The sequence below is a fragment of the Carlito syrichta genome, unplaced genomic scaffold, assembly GCF_000164805.1.
Source record: "Carlito syrichta isolate Samal-C Ts95f unplaced genomic scaffold, Tarsius_syrichta-2.0.1 Scaffold303625, whole genome shotgun sequence".
In the NCBI taxonomy this organism is placed as follows: domain Eukaryota; kingdom Metazoa; phylum Chordata; class Mammalia; order Primates; family Tarsiidae; genus Carlito; species Carlito syrichta.
Genome location: NW_007247721.1, coordinates 925,822 through 937,844, shown reverse-complemented (window position 1 = coordinate 937,844; position 12,023 = coordinate 925,822). Strand labels below are relative to the sequence as shown.

The 12,023-nt window shown below is 55.3% G+C and overlaps 2 protein-coding genes across 2 annotated transcripts in view; both read left to right on the top strand.

Moving 5' to 3' along the window:
- VAX2 (ventral anterior homeobox 2) overlaps positions 1-6,744 on the top strand; it is a 29,638-nt gene extending 22,894 nt beyond the window's left edge. Inside the window, exon 3 of the mRNA XM_008058774.1 lies at positions 6,063-6,744. Coding sequence (XP_008056965.1) covers positions 6,063-6,500 — 438 coding nt within the window. The 3' untranslated portion in view covers positions 6,501-6,744. The remainder of the gene's footprint in view (positions 1-6,062) is intronic.
- A 2,621-nt stretch (positions 6,745-9,365) lies between these two features.
- The window catches only part of ATP6V1B1 (ATPase H+ transporting V1 subunit B1), a gene marked incomplete at its 3' end in the record, with an annotated part of 28,826 nt that continues 26,168 nt past the window's right edge, over positions 9,366-12,023 (top strand). Inside the window, exon 1 of the mRNA XM_008058781.2 lies at positions 9,366-9,561. Within this exon, the coding sequence (XP_008056972.2) occupies positions 9,444-9,561 (118 nt within the window). The remainder of the gene's footprint in view (positions 9,562-12,023) is intronic.

Sequence of the window (12,023 nt, the reverse complement as noted above, 5' to 3'; positions counted from 1 at the left end):
CTCCACAACAACTTGTCAGCATGTTTTTTTGTTTCTGGAAGACAGTTTGGTATTTGATTAAAGCAGTGTTTCTCAAGGTATGGCCTGCAGACCAGCTGTGTGTCAAACTCCCCTGGGCTTCTCAGGAAGACACAGATACCTATACCACCCTCAACCAGAGATTCTAAGTCAGATATATAGGGAAGACCCCACCACCTAGCTATTTCTCCTTCCAGGCAATGCTAACCCACAGTAATGTGTGAGAATCATTGGACTACAGGAAAATGACCAAATCTGACCTGCTGATGTGACTACCATGCTGCTTAAACGACTTCAGTATCTGCCAGGCACTTTACTAATGCCATAATTAATAACCTATGGAAATCTATATCACACCTATGAGGAGGCATTATTATGATACCCATTTTACTGATGGGGAAACTGAGGCATCAAGAAGTTATGTAACTTGCCTGCAGTCATCTAACCAGTTAAGGGAACCAGAACGGAATCTGGGGCTGTCCGACCTCAGGGTATATTGTTTGCCATTTCCACCAAAACACTGGATTGTAACACTTGCTGACCTGTCCACGAGCCCCACTACTAGTGTCTGAGAACCAATTGGATCAAGATGGAGTTTTATTTATCTCTGTTTTTTCAGCATCTGACAATGCGTGGTATGCATCGAATGCTCGATATTTACATGGTGCCTGAATGGCTGACCAGAGTACCAGGGTCTGAGCAGGACATAAGAAAAGGGGATGAGGCTGCAGAGGAAGGGAAGCTGAGAGAAGGGCTCAGGACTCCCCTCCAGTGACTGGCTTGGAGGGCGCTCTCAGAGCCAGGGGTCCAGGGCCAGGAGGAAGGCAAGCTGTCCGGGCCTGGTGCTGCCAGGATGGTCATTCAGGTTGGATGAGAGTCACTCCAGCCTTTCAGCAATTGTCCGTGCCCATCACTCTACCCCAGGTGGCTCCTTCCAGAACAGCAGAATAAATGGGAACCTTCCTAGTGCAGGTTACAAAAGCCAGAACCATCCTCGATCCCACCCATCCCAAGCTAAGTATGGGCTCAGGGTCATAGAAAGCAGTATTTAAAAGGTGAATGTCAGGCTGGGTGTGGTGGTTCATGCCTATAATCGCAGCACTCTGAGAGGCCAAGGTGAGAGGATTGCTTGAGCCCAGGAGTTCAAGATCAGCCTGGGTAACATAGCAAGACCTCTTTTCTTTTTCTTTTCTACAAAAATAAAAAAATTAGCCCGATGTGATAGTACACCCCTGTAATCCCAGGGACTTGGGAGGCTGAAGCAGAAGGATTGCCCAAGCCCAGAGGTTGAGGCTGTGGTGAGCTGTGATTGTGCCACTGCCCTCCAGCTCGGGTGACAGAGTGAGACACTCCCCCCGCAAAATAAGTGACTATCATTTCCAAAGTAAATGTGAGTCTTGGAATTTAATACTGACCATAAATCCAAAGGAAGTTCATGGATTATCTCCCAGAAAATGTCTTTGTAACCCTGGCAGCCAAGTGGAAACCGTGCCCCTCTGGTGATGTGTAGCCATGGTCACAGTGTGGCCCAGCAAGAGATTGGGAGGAAGCTAGTGAAACCACCAGGCATTCACCAAGTTCCAGGGGAATCAAAGTGGCAGCCTGTAGTTGAGCATGGTGGTTCATGCCTGTAATCTCAGATATTCTAATGGCTGAGGCGAGAGGATCACTTGAGGCCAGGAGGTCAAGACTAGCCTGGGCAACATAGTGAGATTCTGGCTTCAAAAAATATATGTATTGTTAATTAGCCTGGTACGGTGGTGTACTCTTGGGTCCTAGCTACTTGAGAGGCTGAGGCAGGAGGCTCCTTTGAGGCCAAGAATTCAAGGCTGCCATGAGCTATGATCATGCCACTGCACTCTAGCCTAGATGACAGAGTGAGACCGATCTCCAAAAAAAAAAAAAAAAAGGTGGCAGTCTGCAGGGAGGCCACACAGGGCACTGAAAAGACAAGGAGAGGTTGGCCACAAAGAAGGTGTGCTGGCCCACCACCCTGTGAGGTCAGCTAGGAATGATTTCCTAGAAGAAGAAAAGACCAGTAACTTTGGATTCAACCCTGAGAAGAGGATGACCCGGAGGTGGAACCAAAGGAAGAGGAGGAATCAGTTCAGCAGGCCCTGAGCCTATCTCGCCCTCAGCTTGTCCCATGTTTGCTGGACCTTCTGAAACCAACTCCCAAGGTGCTGTGGGACTGATGGTGAGAAGCAGAGAGGCAGGCCTTTCCACTCTCACCCTTGAGGTTTGCAAGGCCTCAGCACATTGGAGTCACCCACAGAGCTTTAGAGAAATACCGACGCGTCAGCCCCACCCCCTCGAGCTTCTGATTTAAAGGCATCATCCCCAGGGAGTTTCAGCATGCAACCAGAGTGCAGAATCCCTGACCTAGCCCCACATGGCCAGCAAATGAGCACCCTGCTCCACCTGCCTCTGACTTCTCCTCTTCTCCTCTTCCAGGGCCCACCTACTCAGGAGACTCCCAAACCCAAGTGCCAGCCCACACCCACCTCTCCTTGCTACACCCACAGTTGCCTGAAGATGGGATGTGGGGGAGAGCATCTTGTAGACACTTCTCTGTTCCTCATTGGTCACACCCCCGTTACCATCACTCCCTGTGGACCTAATTGCCCTCTCTGTGCTGGGAGTGAGTTAGTGTCACCGAGGGCAGGAGTCATGGCATCTGTATCTCTCCTCTCCCTGTAGTTCAGAGCTAGAAGCCGTTAAGGTAAACAATGAATAGTAACAATAAATACACATTTCGGGTGGGCCAGGCCCCATGCTAAGCTCTCTCCATGGGTTTTCTTATTCAGTCTCTGAAATGGCCCAAGTATTATTGTCCCCCTTTTAAAGGTGAGAAACTGAGGCTCAGGGGCTCATGGAGGTTTCCCAGTGGGGGTGCAGCAACATGCCGAGCCACGGTCCCCAAGGATCTGGTGGCACCGCTTCACTGAGCAAGAGGATTCCAGGGTGACTAGGAAGGGCTTTTCTTCTTTCAAATCACTGCCAGACTTCAGCCAAACTTGGTTGAGTCTCTCTTGATTATCTCCTGCTGATATATTCTTCAAAGGCCCCTCTTCAGAGAAGCTCTATTTGCCACCCCATCCTGCCTTCTATCTTGAAAACGGTGCCCATAGGTGTGGTCCTTGGACCAGTGCCAGCCCGCACACTGTTAAGTACACAACAAGTTAAGACATGGAGAATGGGTGTTTAGAAACAGATAGAGAAATCTTTCTAGTGAGTCACTTAAATTATGTTGGTCCACAGCAAAATGGAAAACTTTAAGCAGCGGTCCCTCACCTCAAGTCATTTGAGAAACACTGCTCTAAGCTCTCTCTGCCAACTGACAGACGTGCGTTTTGGCTTCTGTTTGCTGTTCATCATCTGCCTTTCAACTACACTGGCCACTCCACATGGTGAGGATGTGCTCTGCCCTGTTCACTGACTGCCCAGAGCCTAGACCAGCACCTGGCACGTGGCAGGCACTCAATGCATGAATGAATGCATGAATGAATGAATGAATGAATGAAGCAATTAACCTCAAGTAGATCCCGTAACTTTCTGGGTCACTTTTGGCTATTGAAACTCAATCCAGTCCCCTTTAGAATACCAAACTCACATCTGGCTTAAATCTCATCTTCTCCCCTGCTCCTATGCCCGCCTCCCCCCTCAAAAGGGCCTTTCTTGACTCACTGCTGGCTGACAAGGCTTGAGCCTGAACATGAAAACTCAGTTATCAGGCTGATGAACTACAAAAGGATCCCCACCCAGTCCTTAACGCCTCCCAGTGCAGCCTCCGGGAAGGGAGGCGATCTTCTCAGTTACCTGTGCCCTCTTCCCCCATCAGCCACCTCTGCCAGGATGGGAGGGCAGCGAGTGGCATCAGGGAGGCCATGATCTTTTTGAACGACTGGGCACCTTCTGGCGTGAGGACTGGAGGCACCCAGGCCTCGCTCTCTGGAGGACTTTGCTGGCTTTGCTGGAGGGCTGGTTGCTCCCGTGATGTAGTGATGTCCAGCACAGTCCCGGGGGCCCAGTCTGCCTTAGCTCTGCCCTCTTTCCTCCCCCAGGCCGCCCTCCAGCTTCAAACTCCTTCACCGCTCACCTCTTGGAATCTTCACTTAGAGCCACAGGAGTTGCCAGACTCTTGCATCCTCTGAAAGCTGGAAGGAACCAGCGAGGCCTCCCATCCTTTTCTTTCCACGCCCTTCCTTCCCTGGTCTCCACCCTTTCCCCTGGCATGTTCCAGGTGAGAAGCAAGGTTGTCCTCTCTGTCCCTGGGGACATAGTCTGGTTGCTCCTGTGGTGGCACCCATGACAGGGGCCTGCAGATGTGGGGGCCTGACCAGTCTCCCAGATGGTGGGGGTGGGCAGGTGATGCCAGTCTCTATTCGCACAGGCACTTCCAGTGCCTGCAAGACATTCTTTCAGGACCCCTGCAGCTTGTTTCTGTGGGAGGCAGCACTCCCTCTCAGAGAGGGGAGGAGCCCTCTGTCACCATGAAGGTCAGGCATGGGACTGACCCTGAGCTTCCCACAGGGCTGGCTCCTAAGTGACGGGACCGGTTTTGCATTTTCTCAGAAGCCCAGAAAAAGGCCTCTGCCCTGTCATTGGTGGAATCCTTGGTAGCTCTGTGTCCTCGGCTTAGAGTGTGTGGCCATCAGAAATCCTCCTCAGCAACCCGCCACATCATGTCACACTTGGTATCCATTGAGAAGCTTGGTTTTTGTAGATGATGGGGTGGGAAGGGGTTGCTGGAAAGTTCAAACAAGGCAATGGCCAGATTGGGTTAAAAAGAACGCCCTCCAGAGGCAGTATGGGGCAAGACAAGACTACCCTCAGACTGGGCAGCTGGCTCCGACCTCGAATCCATGCTTCAGAGGGCTCCACTTTGACTCCTCCTCTGTGTCCTCCAAAAGTCTGTGTCCACCTTCTAGACCACCCCCTAAGCATCCAGGGTTCCAGAATTCCCTGCCAAATAGCCCTGAGCCTCCTTCCACTCCCTGCCTGAGCCTCTCCCAAGCCAGTCCTCCCAAGGGCTGACCACAGACTTTATTCAGAACTCTAGGCTCAAGAAGTGGGCACTGGGGGGCTATTTGCAGAATGTGACCAAGCTGGGGTACCCATACAAGTGTGAGTCAGAGCCAGGGTGGGCCAGAGGCTTCTGTTTTCCTCTTGCTGCCAGCCCTGCAGATAGAGTTTGGACCTGGGGCTGAGAAACCTTTAGAGGACTGGTTTCCTCAATTGTGGAATCACCTGGCGAGCTTTGCATACGACCTGGGTCCCATTCTGAGCTGATTGGCTGAGGTTAGGAGTGAGTGAGAGGTTAAAGCTCCCCAGGTGGCTCTCACAGGTAGCCAGGGTCAAGAGGCACTGCAGTAGAGACAGTGTCACAGCCCAAGTCAGAGAGGACAAGGGAAGAGGGAACAGTTTGCCATGGGGAAGAGAAGAGGAGCTTCAACGTGGTGGGTGGAGGCGACCATTGTGGAGGGGAACTTGGGAGGCCCCTGTTTCGAGGAAGGGCTGGGTCTGCACGTGTGGGGCCTGAGGTGTTTTTGAGACATGCATGGGGCGATGCCTGAGAGGCAGTTGCATACGTGATCTCAGTTCAAAGCCCCAGGCCCAGGGTAGAGTTGGGAATTACCAGCACAGCAGGATGCCCAAAGCCTCGAACTTGGCTGAGAGCAGAGGGCCTGTGGGCTCTTGGCCCATACTTCAATCGAGGAACTTCAGTTATAGCCCAAACTCCACCCTCCATCTGTCAGTCCATTCCATATGCTAAGCCAGAGTCAGTTTTAGCAGCAGAGGGGTGTCCATAATTTGGGGGACCAGAGCCCCTAATCGGTTCCTCTCAAGCAGGCTGGTTGTGGGGAGACCTTAACGACTGTCTGCTCTTCTTTCCCCCTCACTCCGCCCTTGCGCACCACACCCACCCTGCCACCACCCACCCTGGCCCCATGCCCTTCCCCTCCTTTCCTCCTCCCACCTGGCCCACTCTGCTTCGCCTGGCCCCCCCTTCTTGACACCCCCTCCCCACCCTCTGCCCCAAGGTGAAGGTCTGGTTCCAGAACCGCCGCACCAAGCAGAAGAAAGACCAGAGCAGAGACCTGGAGAAGCGGGCGTCCTCCTCGGCCTCCGAGGCCTTTGCCACCTCCAACATCCTGCGGCTGCTGGAGCAGGGCCGGCTGCTCTCCGTGCCCAGGGCCCCCAGCCTCCTGGCACTGACTCCCGGTCTGCCGAGCCTACCTGCTAGCCACAGGGGCACCTCCTTGGGTGGCCCCCGGAACTCTTCCCCGCGCCTCAACCCGCTGCCCTCGGCCTCGGCATCCCCCCCGCTGCTGCCCCCTCTGCCAGCTGTCTGCTTTTCCTCGGCCCCTCTCCTGGACCTACCTGCCAGCTACGAACTGGGCTCCTCGGCCTTCGAGCCTTACAGCTGGCTAGAACGGAAAGTAGGCAGCCCGGGCAGCAGCAAGAAAGCTAACACTTAAGACTCCCGCCCTCCGTGTGACACTGAGTCCCAAGCACAGCACCTTCCCAGCCTCCTGTGCCCCAGTGGACTGCACTGAGCGGGTCGGGAGCGGAGGGGCGGCCACCACATGCCACCCCCACCTGCTCCTCGGCTCAGAGACTTGTGACCAAACGGCCTTGGTCCCGCAGCTTGTGTGTGTGCGTGCAGTGTGCGTGTGTGTGTCTCTCACTGAAATAAACAGAAAGCGATGACGAGAAGGGAAACCGTCCCCACAGCACCTCTACTGACTGGCTCGCCAGTCCCTTCCATCCCCCTCGTCCCCGGGAGGGAAGATGGGCTCAGAGCCAGAGGTACCTCAAGTGGGAGAGGGAAGAGGCTGGGGACTGGGGATCAGGGTACTCATGGTAGGGGTTAACAGGCACCCGACTCCCACTCAGCGGAAGTTCCACTGAGGCAGCCCAGGGTACCCACACAGATTCTTGGCTAAATATTGCCCTTTGCAAGCTTCTCTTTCAAGCATTAAAACACTTGAGGGGGAAACATTGTCACTTTGAAGAGGGTAAACAATGGAAGGTGAGATCAAGATCCAGAGGGGGAGAGAGGGCATCAAAGGTAGACCCAGGCAGGACCCCGTGTATTTAGAGAGGGCCTACCCATCACAAACACTGCAACAGGAAGTCCTTAAAATCACTCTTCATTTTTTTGCTTCTTTTTTTGAATTGGAGTCTCACTCTGTCAGCCAGACTGGAGTGCAGTGGCACACTCATGGCCACTGCAGCCTCGACCTGCTGGGCTCAGGAGATCCTTCCGCCTCAGCCTTCCAAGTAGCTGGAACCACAGATGCACGTCACCATGCCTGGCTAATTTTTTTATTTATTGTAGAGACAAGGCTGATCTCAAACCTCTGGGCTCGGGCAATCCTCTTGCCTCCACCTCCCAAAGTAATGGGATTACAGGCATGAGTCACCATGCCTGGCTTTTTTTTTTTTTTTTTTTTTGCTTTTAAAAAATTTTTTAACTTTTTATTTTGCAATAATTGTAGATATACGGAAAATTGCAAAAATAGGACAGTTACCCCCAGTGGTTGTGTCTTCCATAATGATCGTATAATATCAAAACCAGGACATTGATACTGTGTGTCCATGTGTAGATTCATGAAACCATCCCTGTAATCAGGATACTGAATTGTTCCATCACCACATAGGCCTCCCTTCTGCTGTCCCTTTCTGGTCACACCCACCCCTTATCCCCCACAGGGAAAGAACGGGAATCATGGGCTGGGCACAGTGGTTCAAGGCTGTAATCCCAGCACTTTGGGAGGCCAAGGTGAGGGGATTGCCTGAGCCCACAAGTTCAAGACCAACCCAGGCAACTTGGCAAGACCTCTCCTCTAAAATAAATAAAAAAATAAGTCGGGCGTGATAGTGCACACCTGTGGTTCCAGCTACTTGGAAGGCTGAGGCAGAAGGATCACCTGAGCCCAGCAGGTCGACACTGGGGTGGCCATGAGTGTGTCACTGCACTCCAGTGTGCAGACAGAGTGAGACTCCAACTCAAAAAAAAAAAAAAAGAATGGGACTCATGAGAGAGGGACCAGAGACCCAAAATGGATCCTCAGGCCAGAGGATGCAGGTGAGATTCTGACCATGTGGGCACAAAAGCACAGTCTGCCCCAGTCTCCTCTGGGAAACACAGTAGCTGTTGTGTTGGTTTCAAACGGGCAGCCCCCAAGTCACCAGAGTGGATGCTGGGGGACGAGGGTCCCTAGACAAGCCGCCCTTCCCTGTGCTCTAGTGGCATAGTTTGGGGAGGAGCTTAGGAATGTGGGGAATTCTGAGCCTGGAATCAGAAATGGGGCTACTGGGGCAGACCTTGGGTTTGGCAGTTTCAGACACCACCCAGAATCTACCCGGCCTTGCCCAGCAGACCGGTGCCGTGCCCCACTGGCTAGAAGAAAGCATGACTTTAGCTACCTGACACGGAGAGGGAAGCAGTGGTGAGGTCCTGGAGGGGTATCAAGGCCAGGCTATGGACGTAGCTTGAATTCTAACTCCAGATATTTGGACACACCATACATGGACCCGGATGGGACCCAGCAGAAGGTGAGACAGGTTCTTAAGATCAGATGGAGAGACCCATCCTGATTCTCAGGAGGCTCTTGATAGTGTGAGACAGATAGGCTTAAGGAGACCCAGGTCTGATGGAAAAACACAGGCTCAGCTTTTGGGGGCTCACAGTCCAGTGCCAAGGACCAGCAACACGCCTCCTAAAAGGTATGCTATAGGAAAGACACCAGATGTGGGGGGAATCTAGGGTGGAGAATCCAGAAGCCAGGGAAGGCTTCCTGTAGGAGGTAGCACTGAAACTAATCAGGAAATAATTCTCTATGAATGTTCAAGAAGATTATAGTGAAATCGTGTGAAGGAAGAAGCACCCAGACATGGCCAGGGCAAGGGGCTCAGGGTGAGGGCAGATTGGAGGGACAGCAAGGAGAAGACGTCTGCCAGAAATCGAGTGTAGGGAGGAGACCAGGAAGAGATGTGGTGAGGGGTGGGTGTGGGAATGTTGAGAGCACCTGAAGTTCCGGGGGGGAGGGGGAGGAGAAACTGCTTTCCCACGGCCTGGGTCTGGGTGGGGAGGAACAGCCTGGCACCGAGGCTGGAAACAGCCGGCCTTCCTCCTTGCTCTGCCCTTCTCCCTCCACAGCCTCCAGCACCGCGGAAGCCAGGGCCCTCCCAGGTCAGTGCAGCCTGGGTGTGGGGGGAAGGCTTTGGAGCCGGAACACCAGGCTTCCTTGTTTACAGTCAACCTGGGGGAGGAGAGAAGGGAGTGGGAGGAGAGGGGAAGGGAGGGGTGGCCGCAGGGGCCGGCTGGGCAGCTCTCTCCAGCTCCAGCTGGGCCTGAAGTCTCAGAGCTGCCACCAGCAGGCTCAGGCAATTGGCTCACACTCCATCACCGCACCATGGCCATGAAGATAGACAGCAGACCTGGGGGGCTCCCCAGCAGTGCCTGTGAACTGGGCACAACCCGGGAGCACATGCAGGCGGTCACTCGAAACTATATCACCCACCCCCGAGTCAGTGAGTACACCCCTTCCCCACCGGGTGAAGTCAAGGCGGGGAGCTGGGCGGGCTGCGGGTGCCTCTGCTTCTCGCCTCAGAAAAAGAGGAGGACCTGACCTGAGGAGACCTGGGGGCTCTTGGTCCAGTGGAGTGATGCAGTGGGGCCACCTGGACAAGAGGCCACCTCTGCAGGTGGTGATGGAGGTCCCCAGCCCAGGCTACCCCAGAGGAGAGGGCTGGGGAGCAGCTGTCCTCACCCTGATCCTGCCGCGAACACCCCAAGTCCAGAGAGCCCCCACACCAACTAGGGTCAACATGCATGCACACTCCTGGGTGTGAGAAATGTGCACCAGAGCGCTCGGCAGGAGGAGGTGTGTGATCAAGTGCGCTTGGGGCGATGAGTTTGGCAGTGTGGCCGAGAGCGTTCCCAGCATGAAGAAAGAGGTGACCCTGTGTGTGTCATGTCACTGGGTGCATGCCGTGTATGCATCCTGGGCCAGAGTGCTGTGCGCATAAGTAGGTGGGAGTTTGTGCCCGGGGTGGGGAGTGCCGCCACCTTCCCCTGGGGTAAGGAAATGTGTGACTGTGTGTGCATGCTTGTACCCTCAGGGCGAGGGTGCATGTGTCTGTGCTTGTGCTTGGGAGTGATGGAGATGTGTGTGCCTGCTCACAGGGAGAGCACAGTGTGAGTGTGTGTTTGGGTGATGTCACATGTCTGAGTGTGACAAAGTATGTGTGTGTGTAGTTGGGGTGAGGGCCAGTGTCCAGGCGTAGGGGCATGTGCGTCCTCATAGCTGTTGGTGTGTACCCCTGTCAGTTTCAGAGAGGAGGCCCTGTGTGTGGCTCCTGTGCCTGTCCCGCAAGGGTGGGCCAAGTCCAGATGTGTGAGGACCAAAAGGAACCCCCACATCTCCGGGTCCAAGGTCATTCTCCCTGGCCCGGTGAAGTCTCACACCCCCCAGCTCACTGGAGTAAACCAGCCTGGCTGGCCACAGCTAAGCAGAGCCAGAGGCTCCTAACAGGGTGTGTGGAGTGAGGGGGAGCCAGCCGGACACAGCCAGCCCTCCTCCCTCCCCCACTCTGCTATCCAGGCCAGTAGAGGGGGTGGAGGGAACCGAGGGCAGCTGAGCGCTGAGATCAGAGCCAGCAGGCCAGAGGCACAAGGGGACGAGCCCTGGGGCGTGGGGCACCCCCGGGGCCTGAGGCAGGTGCTGAGGGTGGAGCGCATTCCAGCCACGGGAAATGGTGAGAATGGGGTGGGGTCAGGTTTCTCAGAGGCCTTACAGGCCCTGCCCTAGGGAGGAGAGGGGAGGACAGGAGGTACAGAGTCTTCCTATCCCAGAGCTGGGGTCACCGAGGCCCAGAAATGAGCAGTGACCAGACCCCCCTGGGGGGCGGGAGGGGCTGGTCCAGAGATCAAGCCTGAAGCCCTGAGCTGGGACATCCAACTCATGTCCAGCCCGGTGTGGTGACCCCCTCCCTGCAGGCTCCTCCCCTCCCTCCTCCCTGCGGGCACAGGGAGCTGCAGGTGCTGAGCGGGGTGAGGATCTGGAGCTGCCTATGGTCTGCTTCCTTCTCCCTGGAACGTGCCCTCCCAGGACCCTGCAGGTGCAATCTTACCCCACACTTGTCCAGGCAGGACAGTCCAGGCCTAGAGCCACTTCCAGCCAGTTCCCTCCCAGGCAGCGCCTTATTTACTGTCAACACGCCCTTGGCACAGGGAAGAGCACCCCGGAGGTTCTGACCCTGGCTGGAACCCAGGGGTGGCAGTGCCCACCCCTGCCACCCCATGTTCGCACACCTCCCGAGATGGTGGCTGCTCGTGGCCCCCACCTAGGAGAATGTGTTCACAACCAACAGCTGATCCAGAGCAAAGGTTCGTGTGGGGAGCCCCTCCAGGCTCTGCTCCCCGCCAGTGCCTTTACTTCTGCTGCCCACAAAGGGTCCTCCCAGGATACACCCAGGGGCCAGCCCCAGCGCAGCCCAGACCACTTCCCACCTCCAGAGGCAGGCTGGGATTCCTCCCTGGGCTTCTTCATGTGCAGCACCTCCTGGCCCCTCCTTCCTCCTACGGGAGAGTGGACAGGAGCAGGGTTAGAAAGGGCTTGGAGCCGGGCTCGGTGGCTCAGCCTGTAATCCCGCGCCTTTGGGAGGCTGAGGTGAGTGGATTGCCTGAGCCCGTGGGTTCGAGACCCGCCTGGGCAGGCGAGACCTCATCTCTACAATAAATCAGCCGGGCGTGGTAGCGCGCGCCTGTAATTCTGGCTACTCGGAAGGCTGAGGCAGAAGGATCGCCAGAGCCCTGCAGGTCGAGGCTGCGGTGGCTGGGAGCGGCCACTGCACTCCAGTCTGGGCGACAGAGTGAGACTCCAACTCAAAAAAAAAAAAAAAGAAAGAAAGGGCTTGGCGTCTCAGCCAGCCGCTCAGTCCGCTGGAGGCAGAACGGCGGGGTCCCTCGCTGCCCTCCTCCCCAGGGGGGC